Source organism: Phasianus colchicus, chromosome 1, assembly GCF_987193195.1.
Source record: "Phasianus colchicus chromosome 1, bPhaCol1.hap1.1, whole genome shotgun sequence".
NCBI lineage: Eukaryota > Metazoa > Chordata > Aves > Galliformes > Phasianidae > Phasianus > Phasianus colchicus.
In genome coordinates, this window is record NC_143436.1 from 169,149,961 (window position 1) to 169,168,423 (window position 18,463).

Below are 18,463 nucleotides of genomic sequence, written 5' to 3' on the forward strand. Positions count from 1 at the left end.
GTCATTTCTTTATAGGAACTACAGAAATAAAATAAATTGTGATTCCCTGGATTTGCAATAAAGATGATATCCATATGCACTAAAAGTATCTCTATGTAGAATCAGATTTACTTCAGCAAAAACAGTTCCTCAGATCAAAACAGACCCCTCTCCGAGACTGAAGGAACATTTTGCATAGATCTCAGAATTTCCAAATGAAAATGAATGTTGATAATTAATTTAAAAACACTATTTCAATAAAAACAGTACACTGTTCTGTTAGCAGAAGGATTTTCTCTTTCAGTTTCATCTGTCCTAGAAATTACTTTATCCTCCAGACAGCACAAGCTGCCAAATCTGACTGAATGCTTTGATATGAACATAGAGGTAATAAAGCCCACCGAGGATCAACTTTTCAAACATGGTCTAACGCTCCCAGGAATCTTGATTCACTCTAGTTTTACTATGAATGTAGGGGAGAACTTCCCTTTCCCCTCATACTGATTACAAATTAAGAGAGTATATAGCCATACAAGAACAATTTGGGATTTGTACCTTTGCAATTCCGTAGAGAATGGCAGTCCAGACTCACTAAAAAATATATTCTTACCTGAAGATGTGCTGCGACTGGGCTCCCCTCTTTTCAACTGATCAATTCTGGACTTTCGTTCCCCAGTGATTTCTAAGCTTTTCTTCTCTCTGTCCCTGTCCCTAGAGGTACTGTGCAGGATCCTCTTCCGTCCGGTCTGGTCATCACCACTGCGATGAGCTGACTCATTGGAAGGGGATCGAAGCCTGCTTGAGGCATGGCTCCGATTGCTACCAAGACTGCTGCTGCGCTTCTGATCCACAGGTTTACGATGTGGTCCATCATCTATAGTAACATGTGGGGTTTCCACCTTTTCTACTCTCATTCTGTGACTTTTTCTATGGGATTCCTCAGTGCTTCTTTCTGGTACGACAATGTCACCACGTTCTGGGACATCTTCATCGGACCAGTCACTAAATGTTGTCTCTTCTCTTTTTTGGGGGACTTCTGCCACAGTTTTCTCAGGTGGTGCTTCAACCAATTCCTCTTTTGTGACAGGAGGGGTTCTCGGGCCTTTCTTCTTTTTATGATGTGGAACAATTTCTTCATCAGAGACCTCAGAATCACCCTTGGACCTCTTTCGCTTTTTCTCCACGTTTTTCTTTTTTTGACCTTTCTTAGGAGAAAAGACCTGGCTTTCCTCAGTCGTTGATTCATTAGCGTACCTTTCCACCCCACTGTCATCATCTTTCTTTTTCTTTGTGGCCTTTTTCTGTATTTTAGACTTCTTCTTGCTGTCATCGTGCATTCTATCAGAAGCATCTCTTTCTTCAGAGGGACGGCGTCCAAGACTCTCCTGAACTCTGGACCGGGAACCTTCTGAAGAATCCGGTTGCTCTCTCTGCTTATCTGATGAAGAAATTCTCTCTTTAAACTCTGGTTCTTCGTAACGCCGGGAACTTTCCTTTCTATCTGATTTTCGTTCTTCTTCTTTCCAGCGGCTCTGTCTGTCTTCTGTAATGTGAGAGGGACTCAGTGACCGGGACTCCTGTGGTCGCACAACTTGGCTCAGAAGTCTGTGCTTTTCATCTACAAAATGGTAAAAAGAATGTACTTGTATCATTTAGAAAGGAGAACAGGTGGACATGTGGTATCTTCTGCATGCTAAAAGGTATCAAACAAAACAAATACTCCATCATTCAGTTACATATTTTGTGTTCCTGTTGTTTTTTTTTTAACCTGCTGCAGCAGCAACAGACTACTTTTGCTTTGGTAAGCGTGCATCTTAACAGACATGGAAGGGGAAGAGGAGACTTACAAAAGCCTTCTTCGTAGCTTTTTTTTCTGTTTAAGACTGCAAGTTATTTTCCATAGGCAGAGGCTAAGCCTGGTGCTGCAGCAGACAGTCTACTCCTACTTACTTTTATCATCTCCACTGTTGTACGCATCACTGTCAGGAGAGTGCTCACGGCGACGTTTGGGTGACTGACGAGGGCTTGGACTGCTTTCATTTCTGTGACGCTTCCTGCAGGGCAAATATTTGTAGTCAAATTCCTTGAGGATTCTTTAAAGAAAACATTCAATAATTGAGTTTATCATCGATCCAATCTCTGAAGCATAAGCACCGCAAGCATAATACACCTCACACAAGAGAACATGAGCAAGGATGCCAGAAAGTTTTGTAGCTTTCTAAGTTATTTTAAAACCTGAAGTATTCTTTCCTGTCATAAACATGTAAAGTAAACAATAAACTAAAACTCTAATACTTCAAACAACTTTTTTTAACAGGAAGGTATGAAAGAATATTAAAATAACTTTTTTTCCTATGGCAATGATCCTTGCAATGGGCTGACCTCAGCTGGCAGCTAAGCTCCAATGTAAATGTTTGCTTTTCCCCCCAGAGGGATGGGGGAAAGCTAGATTACTGTCACACAAAACCTACTATTATTTCTAAGCAAAGCTGCAACTCAGGACAACACTGCATTGCTCATTATTGATGTCACAGTGAGAATTTTATTGTACTAGCTGGAAAAAAGAAAAAAAGAGAATCAGTGGCATTTACTTAAAAAATAGAAACATCACACATTTACTTGGGTACTGTTCATGCCTTCACTGTGTAGCCTTCTGCTGCTGAAAAGTCAACAGTGCAAAGGGTAATGTACGTTCAACAGAAATTTAATGAATAAAGTCATGAACTCTGACCTACACAGCAGCTATCTGACTCATGAAAATTCAAAAGGTACCACAGTCTGCACTAAGAGTGCAATGCCTGCACTATAAAACCAAAGCCACACAGGCATACTTAGAAGAGGAAATGATATGTTCTGATTCAATTGTTTAATCCCGAGTTGTTCCATGATTTTGCACTAGGAAAGCACCATATTAACTACACCAACACAGCATACACACTGATTTTGTAGCCACTGGCACAGGACACATAGATGCAGGGAAGGCATGGCTCTAGACATAAACACGGTGTCCTCTCCTTCCTTATGATACTGCCCTGCTTACTAACTGACTGACATCAACACTAAAAGACATTTTTTTTTGATTAAAATAACATTCGAATCTACTTACTTGGACTTCCTTTCTTCATGGACATCCCTTGAGCTTCTTTCTTCTCTAATATCTTCTCTCTTATCTCTGCGGTCTTCTCTTCCTTTGTCTTTGTCATCCCAGTCTCTCTGGCGCTCTCTTTCTTTATCCCTGTCTCGACCTCGCTCCCTTTCTCGTTCCCGCTCGCGATCTCTTTCCCGCTCTCTCTCCCTCTCTCGTTCCTCCCTCTCTCGCTCTCGCTCCTTCTCTCTCTCTCTTTCTCGTTCCCTTTCTCTGTCATGGTCCCGGTCTCGATCACGCTCACGTTCCCTATCTTTGTCCCGCTCTCGCTCCCTCTCTCGTTCCCGAGCACGATCTCGTTCCAACTCCCTTTCCTTCTCCCTCTCTCGTTCCCGGTCTCTTTCTCTCTCCCTCTCTCGGTCCCTCTCTCTTTCTCGCTCTCTCTCCCGGGCCCTCTCATCTCTCCTATCATCACTTCGATCTACCCTTCGTTCATCTCGTCTTTCATCCCGCTCGAGGTCATCGCTTCGTCCTTGATGTCGTACTGGTGAGCTTGCTCTCTGATCTGTGAAAAGAGGGAAGCTTTGGTTACCAAGTGTTACATGGATGACATATACATTACTTCCACTACACTAATAAAATACTGAGAATTTTTGTTTTGACAATGTAGATATTGGTCTGCATTAAAAGAGAAATGACTCCCTTTAGAAATCTGGCTATTCTCTTGGGGACGAGAGGGATACAAAAAGCAGTACTAATTTTGATTATTTTTTTTTTAATCAGTATTTCAGGAGGGAGCTTTCCTTACGTTAGAAAAAAGTCACTAGGAAAATTTTATTTTCTATCAGATGTTTCTGAAAGGGTTCAATAGGTAATTATATAATTCAGTCTACCCACTATTACCGCTTGATTGAATCATTCAAAATCTTGTATACGATCTTGGAAAGCTCAGAAAAACATAAGCATGAAAATGAAGTATAAGAACTTCTTTAATAAAATGTTACCTCCAAAAACCAAGCGTCACAGGTTTACAAGAACTCACTGCATCTATTTTGCTTCAACTTTTACTATATATATCCTATATATCCTATCTCCTGCCAGAAGAGATCCCTGCACAGAAATGCAAAACCAGATCCAATTGAAAAGGAGAGATGATGACAAAATACAGAATGCATACCTGCTCTAAGTTTTCATGTGTCTTCATAGCAGCTGAGTTTTTCAATGTTCAGATAGCGGATCAGGGTTATCAAGAACACTACACTCATATGTAAAATAACTGATCCAGAAGGACAGTAAAGCTTGATTATCTAGGGTATTTGCTCACTGGAGATCTACAGCTAAAAGTTTAGCTGCACTTTATTACTTTTTAATATATTTTATTTGAAGATGTCCGTAAATTTTGATGACTTTATAACAATTTTTGTGCTGATGTTAGAGTTATTTCAACAGCGAAAGATCAATAAAACTTATTTCACTCTACATACCCAAAGCATTATACAACAAACACAAACTGTGGAAACAGAGAGAAGTCCATCACTTTGAGTATACTCCCCTGTAAATTGAGACAATGTCCACCAGGGACAAGCAGGCAGAGTCTGAATAGGACTTAGTCAATAAAACATGCACATTTCCATTGGTTTCATCAATTTTAATCTCAGAGTGAATTAATAATGATTTAATGCTCCCCTGTTACCAGGTAAAATTAAAAGTAAACTTGAATGACATTTCTGCCACAGATGTTAATACTTGTTTTTATAGATCTTAAATCATCAGTTCATGCAATTGGTTCCACGATAGGTTTCATATTCTTCAAACAGTGTCTGTAACTATATAATACGATATACTGGGCATACCTAGTACTAAGTTTTAGACAAAAGTTCTGTAATCTTTACTATGTCAGGTTTTGTGACAAAACATCGACACAAAACATTTATACTACTCAAGATACCTGCAAGTATATTAGACATTTGAACATGGAACATCAGCACTTCTTAAATAACCTTATTATTTGAAGCACCACTCCAATGGTGGTTGGGTATACCAACCTAGGTACTTCAAGAGAAATCAAATACACAGGCTTGCATTTTAAAATCACACTGAAATATTCCTTTATATATCACAGAACTAAGCACCAACAAGAATCTATCCTGATACTCCTCCAAATGACAAATTTTAAGACAGTGGTTTAATCATGGAAACTATGTATTGACTTGCATCTCTGAAGTGGATCTGAAAGTAGAAAAAATGATCTAAATTTTTAAGGACAAAAATGACAAATTTTATCCCCATTTAAGCTCTTTACCTATTTTTTTCCCCAAAAGGAAAAAATAGCCCATTCAAAGCATCTTCCCTTCAAGAAACATATTTTGTGGTAGTAACTTGTCTTTACTGTTTCTTTTTGTTTGTTTTTAATGAAAAACTCAGTACGATATGGAAAGTACAAACTAAGTTATTCACTGGGTATTTGGAAATGGATGATGTGAAAGATAGTCTGCAAGAGCCAACCTCTCAGGACACATTCAGACTGCAGCATTTTTCAGCTAACACAAGAAAGGAAACCTAGAGAACAGGTTTGCTGAAATTCTGCCTTGAAGACACAAGAGAATCTAGGGCAGTAACTTTCACAAGAACAAGCAATAACAGACATATTTCAGCAGGCCAAAAAACATTCCAGAAAAAGTAGCATGCAAAACATCCCTCTGAAAAACTGAAGGTGAACACCCAGAAAACACCTGTCCTTTACAAAACACTCTTATTGAGAGAGGAAAAAAATCACTGTAGTTTTATATTTGTTCTTCACAGCTCCTCCTTTCATTTCCATACCATTTTAATTTGCTTGACTTCTCTTCCCTTAATTGGTGAGCAATACAAATATTCTTCAGAGTGGAACTTGTTACTGAGTTACTCAGAGACAACAGAGTATGCTTTCAGGTGAAAAAGTGTGACATCTTTCATTCTCTGTCTAAAAGAACAATCTTGCATCTTCTTTCCATGATAACTGGTATCTGTACCATCTGTTCAGGTTACCCCTATTGACGAATTTAACTTGAAGTACAGAATTAATATTAGTGTGTAGTTATTTATGAATTAGTAGTGGGAGGAGGTTGAAATAAAGGATATCCACCTTCATACATGCACTATGTGTGTGTAATACATATCTTTGTGTGTGTAATATACGCATTAAAATACCTCTTTCTCTGTTGTCCCGCCTGTCCCGTTCACCATGCCTTCTTTCAAAGGAGGAATCCCTTGCTTGGTCTCGACTATCGTAGCGATCCCGATCAGGGTAGCTACTCCTTGATTCCCAACTGTCATGGTAGTTTCCACTACTGCTGTGACCATCAACCTGGGATCCTCTAGTCCCCCGACTTCCTAATAGTGATGTAACAATATAAAAGATGAGTTCTCACACATATGGAAATCCATTCATGTTGTCCTCTAACTGTAGTATCAACATTTCATCAAACTGTTCAACATAGTGCATCAAACTTTCAAAAATACTGTCAAAGTTTAAAATTTCCCCCCCCTTTTTTTTTCTCTTTATCAAAGAAGAAATGGGGATGGGGAAGAAATGCAGTCTACATAGCTGCTCTTGAGAAAATAAAATTGCTATCCAGTAGCTGGGAGACATGCTGCTCCCTACTAATCTACTACACATCAGCCTCTTGTTGCTTGTGGCCCATGGGAAAACCCAGGGCAACAGAATCATCAAGATTGTTACATGGACTCGAGTTTGTTTTACACCAATATGGCAGAATACCAGTGTCACGTCTCTTTTTTAACAAATGGAGAAAACAGAAGGGCTATAATTTTAATCAATCGTTCTAATTTAATAACAACACAACTGAACATAACTTAAAAGGATGAACTATTTGGCAGTTTCCATATGTCTTCTCAAACAAGGTAATACAGATGTCAACATTCAATCTCCAATGATAAAGATGTTTACTAGTTTATAAATATGTTTATTAAATCATGCAATACCTTTGTCAGATAATTCCGGACCTCTGCCTCGACTTCTGCCAGTCCGATCGCTTCTGCTCTCATTTCTGGAATCACTTCTGGAGTCGTTCCTTGTTTCAGCACGAGAGCTCTCCTCTCTGCCATGGGACCTTCCATAGCTGCGTGAGTCCTCCTGATACTGGTCATCCTTTTTATGGGCATCCCGACTTTCTCTGTCTCTGTAGTCATGAGAATCTCGTGTGGAACGTGAGTCTCTTTGATCACGACTATCTTTGTTATCTCTGCTATAATCCCTTGTATCTCTAGAGTCTCGGGTGTCTCTGGATTCCCTTGTCTCCCTCCGATCTCTGTTATCTCTTGTGTCCCTCCGATCTCTTCCATCACGAGATTCTCTATCGTCTCTATGATCCCTGGAGGTACTCTGCTCCTGGTCATAATCACGATCATCTCTTGTTTCTCTTTCTTTTTCCCTTTTCCCTCTAGTTTCTGTAAAATATTTTAAAAAGTGTTATATACGCTACTTAATCAAAGCAAGCAAAAATTTAGAAGACAACATTAAACCAATATCGTAAAAGTAAACTTTGACATACTCACAGTAAATCAGAATTAATATGGGAGAAGGAAAACGTGATGCTGTGTATCCATCTAAATACTCAGTAAGCTCTAAAGATCTTTTTGTGAATTTCAATTTGTACTTTACAAATATTTAGCAATTCAGAAGAGAGCAAGTATAGTACAAATAAATTTCTAAGACATTAGAAAGAAATACACTTCAACAATTTAAAGACAGTTATCATTTTTCTTCCAAACATAGTTCTTTTCTATTCTACACACACGTTTTCAGGAAATCTGTGCTATAACTGGACCACCTGCTTTTAAGACCTCAATAATCTGCTAAAATCTTTTTTTTTTTATATTATTTACAATGCTATTGCTTCAGGAATGTGAGTTTATAGGAGGTCTAAAAAAAGCTGACAAATGCTATCTTTGTAATTGGTCTCTTGAGAGAAATGGCGTATTTGTCCACTACAAATTGCTCAACCAACTTTACAGACTTCCAGAAGGAACGATTCTATTTTTGCATGTACCTCACTTAATGAAAAAGACTTCAGATAAATCTAACAGTGATGACTGGATTAGCATTTAGGTACCTCACAGAAATGAGCAGTAATAGGTACAAATATCCTCCTGCCACCCAGCTGATCCAGTAACACAGAATCACAGAATGGCCTGGCTTGTAAAGGACTTCAAAGATCATCCAGTTCCAACCCCTCTGCCATATACAGAATCGCTAACCTGCCCAGGAACCCATCAAGCCTGGACTTGAATGCCTTCAGGGACGGGGCATAGACAGATCTAGAGATAACCCCATGACAGATGGGGCATTCACAGCTTCTCTGGGCAGCCTGTTCCAGCACCCTCTGAGTGAAGAACTTCTGCGTAACATGTAACCTAAACCTCCTCTTTTTCAGTTTAAATTAATTCCCTCTTGTCCTATCACTACCTGCATGAAAAAGTCAATCCCCCTCCTGCTTACGAGCTCCTTTCAAGTACTGGCAGATAGCAGTAAGGTCTCCCCAGAGCCTCCTCTTCCCCAGACTAAACAATCCCAATCCTTCATCCTCTCATCATAGGCAGGGTGCTCCAGCTAATGCTTCTCAAAAATGTAAGCTTACTTACCTACTGTCATCATTACTGCTTCACACAAGAAACACCTAAACAGACACCTACAGGATCTCGTGCATCAGCTGAGCCTACCCAAGTAGTGCCAACAGGGCAAACCCATTGCACAGTCCCCAAAACAAGCACAATCAGCAGAGAAAGAATAATACAGATTTCTGATTATTTTCTTCACCAGCTTGGCCACTGGGATAAAGACAATGCCACAAACTGAAAACCAAGGTACAAAATGCAAACAAATAAAAACTGCCCTCAAGTGCTATTTTTATTCATACCATCACGCCTTTCGTGGCGCCTGTCATGAGACTGTGAAGTTCGGTCTCGATCGTGCCTTCCCTTTTCTCTTCCAGGAGATCGGTGTCTTGAAGGGCTTCGCTTCCTCTGAGGAGAAGAGGAAGAACGTGGGGGATAGGGGGAAGATGATCGCCTTGCAGGCGGAGAAGCTGTCCTTTGATAGGAGGGAGAAGGAGTTCTTTTGCGGTGTGGGGAAGGAGAATGTCTTTGAACAGAGGAACCTGACTGTGATGAAGAAGAGTGATGTCTAGAGGATATGGGAGAATGACGCTGGCCAGATGGAGAAGCAGATCTGCAAGAAAGGGTTACAAAAGTTAAATTACCAGACCCTACCTAAACTCGAGGGATTAAATTAAATTGCGCATTCTTTATCCTCTGTCTGCTGGAAACAAGTTCTATTTCTTATTACAAAGCACTGATCTTCAAACAGTTTAGACCTGTATCCTGGAAACTTATACGTGCATCTACTTCAAAGTTGAACAAATATGAATGTTACAAGCAGGGAAGCCTTTTACTTTATAAAGTAAGAAAAAATATACACTAAGTTTCTCTCATCTTGGAAATCCCATAGCTTAACTAAATACCATTTACACAACAGTGAACAGATTTCCTCAAAACATGTTACCACATGCAAATCCAACATAGACACATAAATGCTTCAAGCCTTTGAGCTCAGCAGTAGCTTTTTTACCTCATCAGCATCTAAGCAATTTGCAAGTGTCTTTTCACAGCAAATATGCATTGCCCTTAATTCCCAGCTCCCTTCCACTTCACAAGATTTCAGAGACTCCAAACAAAAGAGCAAGAGTCAGAATAACAATGCATTTTCCAAAAAATCACTTAAGTAATTTACTTTCTGCTTTTAAATGTCCTTATGGTGTCAGTAACTTTAAAAAAATTTCCAGATCTTACAGATGAATTTCTCAGTTTCAGGTGACTTACAAAGGGAGGGCTACTTTACCAAAGGCAAGATCTTCCCTACAATATTCCACTATAGCCCAGCAAGTTGTAGTTGGTAGAGATATATATGTAATACAACTTTTGCTGAATATCTTGAAAATGTCACAAGAAATTATTGTCAGTGGGATAGCTGATGTCAGTTGGACTCTAAACAGAATGAGCTCCAGAGTGCTTCAGGTTAGCAGGCTTTCAGCATGTCAAATTGCTCTCAAGAAGCTAAATTAACAGCCATCAATGCTGCTCAGCAATAGATCTCATGGCTAAGGCCATTTTCTAATAGACTAAGACTGTGCAGGTAAAAAGATTCTTCTCATGTCAAGAAGAAAGGAATGATTCAGCTTCCAAGGAGCAAAGCTGTAACCACTGGTGATCAGAGACAGGAACCCAAGTCTGTACGGAAGTCTTTTTTGGGTAAAAAACATGGTGGGAATCTGCTATTAATATCAACATTTCATCCTGTTAGTTAATGTCAATGACTCAAGAAAACTGCCTTCAGAGCCCCATAGATTAGTATACTGATCATCAAAGGATCAAACTCACAAAGATGGTGATTCTACCTCTTGATAATCAACTACAGAACCAGATATGCTTACTAAAGGATGCTCCATGACTCTTCCTTGAAGTCAAAGAAAATATTTTACAGAACAGGCTGAAACAAAACTCGAAGTGAGACACTCAGCTCTACTAGAAGAACACTCAGGAAGGTGGCAGAAAGGAAGGGATGAGACAGAAAAATAAATAAAATCAGCCTCTGAATATATATAATTGAAAAAGGCTGAAGAACAGGCTGCATCTGTTTTTTGATTTAATGTGTACTGCGTCTACAAGTCCGTACGCTTGCAGAAAGATACTGCCAGGCCTGGAAATTATCCCACTAAGATGCATCTACGATGGTCAATGCCAGAGACTATTTGTAGTACTCAAGAGCAGACTAAGAATTTGCATCTATTTATCTGAATACATAAAATTGCACGGGATCCAGCTGATGTATTTTTGTAGACTAGGGATGCCTGGAACATCTCCAGATTGTCTGACATCCAGGATGTTTAAGTGTGTAGCCTCTTTACTCTGAAAAAAAAAAAAAAATCCTCAAGGTCTCCTATGCATGCTACAGGTAAATATTCTTCATGGATGGCAGGAAAGAATAAACTCAAATTTCTCAGTCTCCATAAACGTATATTTACACTGGCTGCAGCTTGCTATCATAAGAGGGAAGGCCTGACTACCGAGGGCAGAAGACTGACTCCTGAGGGAACATGTAGTTCTGTATGTCACTTAGATGGTATTTTGTTCACATGGTTGCATACAATCGAAACAGATGGCCTGGAACCAGTAGTAAAGCTCCCAAAGTGCTCAGAAAGTAAAATACACTCAGAGCCAGAACTGAGAGAATCTAATTTCATGACTTATCATCTTTACATTTACTTTTCACTGGAGACAAGCAGAATGTTTCAAACATGTTTCCTTCCCTCTAACAGAAGGCCTACTTTTTCCCTGCTTAACTCCATTCCACAATACTTCAAATGTCTGCATAGAATCCCCATATGAATAGTGAGAAGTAAAACACTGTAGCAGGCTAGAAGTGGGGAAAGGGGTGCTTCAGAGGTGTTCTTCAGTATCCTTACTACTGGCAGCTGCAGGGAGAAATAGGATGCTCTAATCCCTTTCCAATAAACAGGCCAATTTGGAGAAAGTCTCCATCAATGATGTCTAGATTAATAAGCTGAGTAACCACAGGAACAAGAGCTTGCTTACAACTCTTAGGATAGCTCAACAGATGTCACATATATTCATGCTGATGAAAAAGAAAAATAAACCCCGTCTGGTGTCCTTCCCATAGCCTTCCCAATAGAATGTGGAAAATAAGTATACCTTCTATTCCATTACAAAGACTAGGGATACAGTATTTAGTACTACCATTCTGAACTACAACTTAGCAATTCTTTAAGACTCAAATAAGAAGCTTTTTCCCTTTCTTTTTTTAAAAAAGTAGTAACTTTTCCCATGGTGGAAAAGATTTTTTCCTAAGATGCCTAGAATCAGCAGAAATTATATCTTATCTGAAGGGTCTCTGAAATGGTCCTTAAATTGTACTATTTAGTTAGCTGCTCTTGCTTTTCAAGAAAGACAGAGCCAAGATTAGTAAGTGCATCATTGTATCCATTTCAGAATGCTGAAATTCTGCTCCTTCTCCAGCTCCAAGATACATTTCTCACATTTTTTGCTTTCCAAAGAGGGAGAAGAAGAGAAAAAAAAGTTCCTAAATGATCACAGACTGAGCACGTCTCATATCAGACTTGTGAAGTTCCACGTAAAGCCAAAATATCTGAGAGGAATTGATGAACAGAAGCCTGCACAATGACTTGTGCTTCTGACATGACAAGTACTTTCCATGTAGTACTTGCTTAAACAAACAAAAACATAAAAAAACCTCTGAACTCCATTTTTTGAGGCAACCACATACCCATAAATAGACACACATGAACAAGCAGTCAAAGCAATGGAGGAAGTTTCTCAACTAGAACTAACATGGGAGTAAAATCTATGCAGCTGAACACAACACCCACCTGCGAGAGGGTGAGAAGTTATGCTTGTGAGTAGTTGATTTCACTGGGGCTCGTGAGACTTGTCGTCGCCTCGCAGCAGGTGGTGAATATTCCCTGGAAGGGGAGGAATTACTGCCAGAATGATCTGCAGGACTGGGGGAACGCTTCTGTCTATGGGAACCTTCAGAAGGATCTCTGGGAAACATAAAGAGCAGCTTGTTCAACAGGCGTAACAAGGCTTTAGTGCATTTCTATGAGATAACTTCTACTCACAAGATCAAAAATTACCCTTAAAGAAGGGCTGTTCCATCGGTAATTCCATATATGAAATTACCTTAAAGCTAGCAGAGTTACAGAGTGCAAGATGTTCACTAACCAATGAATTGTAAAATTCAGAACTATGAGACAGTAAAATGAAGACAGGCTTATAATTTTACCTAACATTTCAGTCAGTGGTGAAACAGAACTTCTATCAGTGGAGACTCATCTTGTTGCCTGATACAAAAATTTCTGTAATGTTAGTATTTTATTTAAGAAGACTCAAGTTCACAGATACTTTGAAACACTAAGCATTTTCTATTCATTTTCCATTCATTTTCTAACAAATGAAGATTTGTCTGAACCTCTGTCTATTTCACTTACTGCACTTCATGAAGATTTCACATTAATTTTTATAGTAAGAAAGGTCAATGAAAATCCAGTACTGAAATCAAAGGCTGCAGTCACCACAGAAATACTCGGTTATAGTTAATCCATGATCCTCTTGACCCTTTCAGTACTACTTAGTTTTCTATGGTTTACAACCTTCCAGTAGTGAAGTTGGCAAACACAGGTGAAATGATATATTTCAAAATAAATCAGTTTTTACTTTACCAATTAAAAATACACAATTCAGTGGTCTTCCACTCTTAAGTCTTTGCTGTGCTGTTACCAAAGCAAGCACGTACAAATATGTACTACTCTATTTTTATCAAGGCAACATAAGGCTTAAAAATGCAAATGTTATATTTATCAAGTATTAAAGTTGACACAACATGACAACCATGCTTCAAAAGACTAAGGGAATAGTCCTATCAGTCCAGCATTTGAGAAATATATATATATATATACATATACATATATGCATATGTATGCATAAGTGAAGAAATTGCAGAATTCCAACAGACTTCTTCAGAAATGCTTTCTAACAACCCAAGTCTAAGGGTGCTACCAACAATTTAGAAAGATACTAGTCCTCTAAGATTTCATAAAAGCAGGCAAGCAGACAAGCAAATGACTTGATAAAGATTTTGGCAAATGAATTATTTCATTCACGAATGTCCTGAATAATAATAAAACTTTCCAAAGAGCATTTGAGAAACTTATTGTTATGAAACTTGCCAATATGTTACAGTTTATTTATCAATCCAGGTAACACATTTAAAATACTTAACCAGTACCAAAATGGTTGTTGGTAAAGCAGCTATAAATTCTTTATAATTTGATGCTTTATAAAAGATAACTTTAAAAGCAAGGTTACATTAAGTTTAACAGCTAATAACATAACTTACCTCTGCTTCTCTTTTTTCTCTTTGTGCCTTTCAAAGTCACGCCCTCTCTCTTTTACCTCCCTTGTCTTTTCATCTAAACGTTCTTTGCCTTTATGCTTTTCTTTGTGTTTTTTTCCTAAGGAAGTTTCCTCTTGTACTGGAGGAGGAGGACTTGGGGTACGAGGACCTTTCTTTTTACTCTGGTTACTTTTAGAACTCCTAGAGATAAATCAAAAAGAAAAAAAAAAAAAAAGAGTGTCAACTACTTCAAATAGTGACTTTCCAGATGTTGTCAGGAAAAGTTAAAATGGAAAGGGCTTTGCAGCTTTTAGGATAGGATTCACCACTCCATTAGCAAGCAGTGCTCAATACTTGACTGAAGGATACAAATTCACACTGAGCTCTGCAATTTATAACCTTTTCTTTCTGAAGCAAGTGAGCAAAAATAGAAACTGCTCCCATTCAGACAATTGTTTTCTGCAGTTACAACGTCCTCACATGAACTGCATGTATCACAAAATCAGAACTCTGCAGTATCTGGTCTGCTTAGACTCCCCACTCTTCAGTGCAATACATCACACACATACAGAAAATAACTTGAAGAACTCATATCTTAGATTTAAAGTTAACTACCTGATTCAGCACAAAGCATCCACCTGCTCTGAAATACGTATCTCACAGTTCAAAAACATTTACATCATTTTTTCATATAAATGATCACTGACATAAACGTATAAAGCAGCTGCCGCCACGTGCTGTAAGTCAATAACACTATCTCTGTTCTACTCTCTAACAGGAAGCATCATTTTGAGAAGTTCAGAAAGGAATGAAAATTAAAAACTGTACTGATTATGAAAACTTCGGTAATAAAAATTAATATAGTTCTCTGCTTCCATATTCTCCCAAGATGCAGCTACTGACCTTTGCTGATCCAAAAGTGGGGAAGATACAGTAGATGCTTTCTTCTCTTTCTTACTAGCCGAAGAGGAAGACTTTGGACTAGACCTTCGTTTTGGAGACTTGCTAGACTTTCTTGGTGATGGCGATGGTGATAATTTAGACCTAACCACCTCTGGAGAAATCTTGAGGAAAAAAGTACATTAAATAATAAAATGTTGATGCTCAAAAGCTTTGCTATATGCTGATATAGATCAAATGTGTAAATAACAGTCAAGATGTGAGACCTTAATCATTTACACATCTCCTTCAAATAAACGAACCGGAGATTTCAAAAAAGATGACATTAAATATGAGCGAAGAGAAGATGATGCACTGTAATACATTAGAAAAATGTATTACTAGAAGATTATAATCAGTACAATCCCAGTTAACAGCCAAGTTTTCCCAATGGACTATCAGGTTGAAAAAAAAAACAAAAAAAAAACAGAAAAAAAACCTTCCCAAAAATAAGGGTTTTCAGCAACCTAGTAACAGCTTTGCATTTGTCACTCTACTTTCCTTTTACATGAAAACAAACTTTGTGTAAGTTATGCCTTGTGTTTTCTTCTACATATTAATTCTGTTAAAGGTTTCAAGTTATTCAATTGCAGTTTCTCACTGAGAAGAAAACTTGCCTATGGTGCTATATGATTGAGCAGATATCTGCAAGTGACATCCAATTAACATGTTAAGTTATAGACGTGCCACTTATTTACTATTGTGTAACACAGCAGAGTATTTGTCCAGAAGCTCAGGTCTTCCAGATAACAAGTCTGAAGTGTTTTGTTTTTTTTTTTTTAATTTTGCATTTACAGAATACAAACCTCCTTTTTAATGACAATCTCCTCTCGTTTCTCCATGTTTTCCTGTTCCAACTTCATGAGTTCTCTCTGAATCTTTTGGCGCTTCATTTCCAAAGACAGCTCATGATCATAATCATAGTTAACATCTCCATTATCAGAGTCTTTATTTAAAATAAAAAGGCAAATAGATTAACAAACTGATTACATATGGAATAAATAATTTCACTTAGCATACCAGATGCCAAACATAATTATGTCAGTGTCTTTCAAGCGTTACCTAAATGCATCAACAAACTAAATCTCTCCTCAAATTATCTGTATGAACATGAAATAAATGCAGTTATTACCATACACCTTAAAATTAAAATACGTAAACATCTTTAGTAAGATTTCACTTGTTTTAGAAACTTGTGTAAACTATTAATCTGAAGTATCAAGGGAAACCCAGGAAACCATTTCTTTCTATTTAAGTAACAAAAATATCTAAAATGAGCGTTTGCATAAAGATCAAAAATATGCGGAGCCCTATTGGGAGATCTCATATGAAGTGGTTTTAAATAGTAATGTTCTATACTAGAGCTTTCTGTTTAATAAGGGATCCCACAAAACAATTGATACACTTGTTTAATCTACAAACCCAGTTTAAAATAAAAGAATGGTCTGCACGACCTCTTTCACATCATTACTACTTGGCTTTCACATTAAAAAAGAAAAAATCTCTCAATTTTCATTAAGTTCTTAGCAGTTCAAATCACACCTTTCGTGCCACACAACTGATATCCTGTTGAAAAAGTAAGCAGTTTTACTCACTCAGATTACTTTCCTCATTTTGTTTACAGTTACTTAAGTCTGATGGTCAAAAAGCACTTTGATAAAATAACCTTCAGAAAAGAAGATATCCCATCAAACATCCATTAGCTTTCATTCCTCTTCTGACACACAGGAACTACATAGAAGTTTTGCAATAATTATTTTCAGTCTGCTAATTTCCTTCATGTGTCTTGAATGCATGAGAAGAGCTTACAGAAAGCTGCAATTCTTAACAGCACACATCCCTTCCCAGTCCATCAATTCATTTATATAACAGTGTTAAAAGACAGTAATTCTACTTTATCCATCAGACACTACAACTGTGATTAACATCATTTTTAAAAATTGAAAATTCTCAAGCTGGAAACCTGTGTATGAATTAAGATATTGATATTACATATATACACATATATAGAAATAGAAGTTTTTATGTTGCACTTTTTTACTTGGATTCTATTTCCATGCATATATGTCATACAACAGTGCTTTTTAAATCACTCTGAAAATTCAAGTTTAGAAAGGAGTGAAAATATATTATGGCTAGTTTTGTTAGAGAGGGAAGACTTCACTGTGCACAACGTTTCTTTTGGGCTCCAAAGGAATTATAAAGGTAACAACAGGACAAACTATCATTAAGACCTCTCAGAACTACCTTTAAGGAGAGCCTCTATCATCTTATTCTTTTAATCACATGAAAACTTCTGTCAATACACATCTTTACATATTCTACTCCAATAGTGTCTTGAAAACAATAATTGCAACACCTAGAGCCCAAACAATAGAAAAGCCACCTACTTAATGAAATTTACACAGGAGAGCCATCCCAAAAATAACTTATAGTGTACTTCACTGCTAATAGATTCTTTGTATCTGAATTTGAGTAATTCCCAGGTTTTTTTTTTACTTTTTTCAGAAACACAAACGACCACTTGGACTATTAAACATTTATTTTCTACAGTTATTAAACCTTGATTTTCCACATTACAATACAGTACTAGACAATCAACCATTAATCAAATAACAATTACATTTATATGTTTAGCTAAAATAATTTTCAAGGTATCAGAAAAGGTAAACCCCATCGTCTGAAGATTTCTAATTTGAGAGAGACTTTTTGCCATGGTTCCATGTAAATTTTAGGCATCTTAATTTAAATGACAATCATGCATCTCCTCTCTTGTTGAAAAACATATTCCTCCTTCCTCCCAAATGTTTAATTCAATGTATTTTGTTTAGGAAGGTGCTGTGACTGTCTGCATTTTGTTTCCAGCATATGGAGCTTCCATCTAAACATAAACATTAAGCAAAAGTGCTAAGCATCCAGAATCACTTGCGTATTTTGGAAAGGTTTGGGGTTGACACAAGGTAGACATGTATCTAATACAACTAGTGATATCTAGTATCCTTCTCTATAGAAGAGCTACACATTCTCCAGAAAAAGGACTGTTTCTTTGTTACACATCACAACCTTTTGGTAGAAAGAATCCCCAAATGTGAATCAGAATCCCTCCTGCCCCTCTCCATTGTCTTGCAATATTGTAACTACCGCTGAAACACCAATGCTTGGAAAATCATATAAACAACACTTTATTACACACTGCCATCATTTCAGCATCTAACAGAAGGGAAATTGAAAATAGAGAAGTGAGAAAGCAATACAGATTTTCCCTAGATGTCTGCATAGTAAAGAGATGAATATTATCAACACAAGTACAAGAAAATCACCTTCAACCACAGTCCCTAACTTGTAACACAGAACTCCTAACATTCTCCAAGTATTTACAAAACATGATTAGTTCATAAAATGCTACCTTTAGTTGTTGTTATTTCAATTGAGCCCTTTTTAAAGCTGACAAAAATTATGCAAAAAAAAAA

General features: G+C 37.6%; 1 protein-coding gene across 7 annotated transcripts in view; it reads right to left on the reverse strand.

Moving 5' to 3' along the window:
• The window catches only part of ZC3H13 (zinc finger CCCH-type containing 13), a 45,195-nt gene that overhangs the window by 7,422 nt on the left and 19,310 nt on the right, over positions 1-18,463 (reverse strand). For 4 of the 7 annotated variants that reach the window (XM_090131640.1, XM_031615859.2, XM_031615860.2 and 1 more), the window contains 10 exons: positions 15,800-15,939; positions 14,958-15,118; positions 14,058-14,255; positions 12,529-12,702; positions 8,983-9,293; positions 7,049-7,513; positions 6,254-6,436; positions 3,086-3,629; positions 1,930-2,072; positions 590-1,597 (listed from right to left, as the gene is read on the reverse strand). In XM_090131640.1, the coding sequence (XP_089987766.1) occupies positions 590-1,597; positions 1,930-2,072; positions 3,086-3,629; positions 6,254-6,436; positions 7,049-7,513; positions 8,983-9,293; positions 12,529-12,702; positions 14,058-14,255; positions 14,958-15,118; positions 15,800-15,886 (3,274 nt within the window). In that variant the 5' untranslated portion in view covers positions 15,887-15,939. The remainder of the gene's footprint in view (positions 1-589; positions 1,598-1,929; positions 2,073-3,085; positions 3,630-6,253; positions 6,437-7,048; positions 7,514-8,982; positions 9,294-12,528; positions 12,703-14,057; positions 14,256-14,957; positions 15,119-15,799; positions 15,940-18,463) is intronic. The other 3 variants (XM_090131633.1, XM_031615861.2, XM_031615862.2) reach the window with 1 other exon arrangement.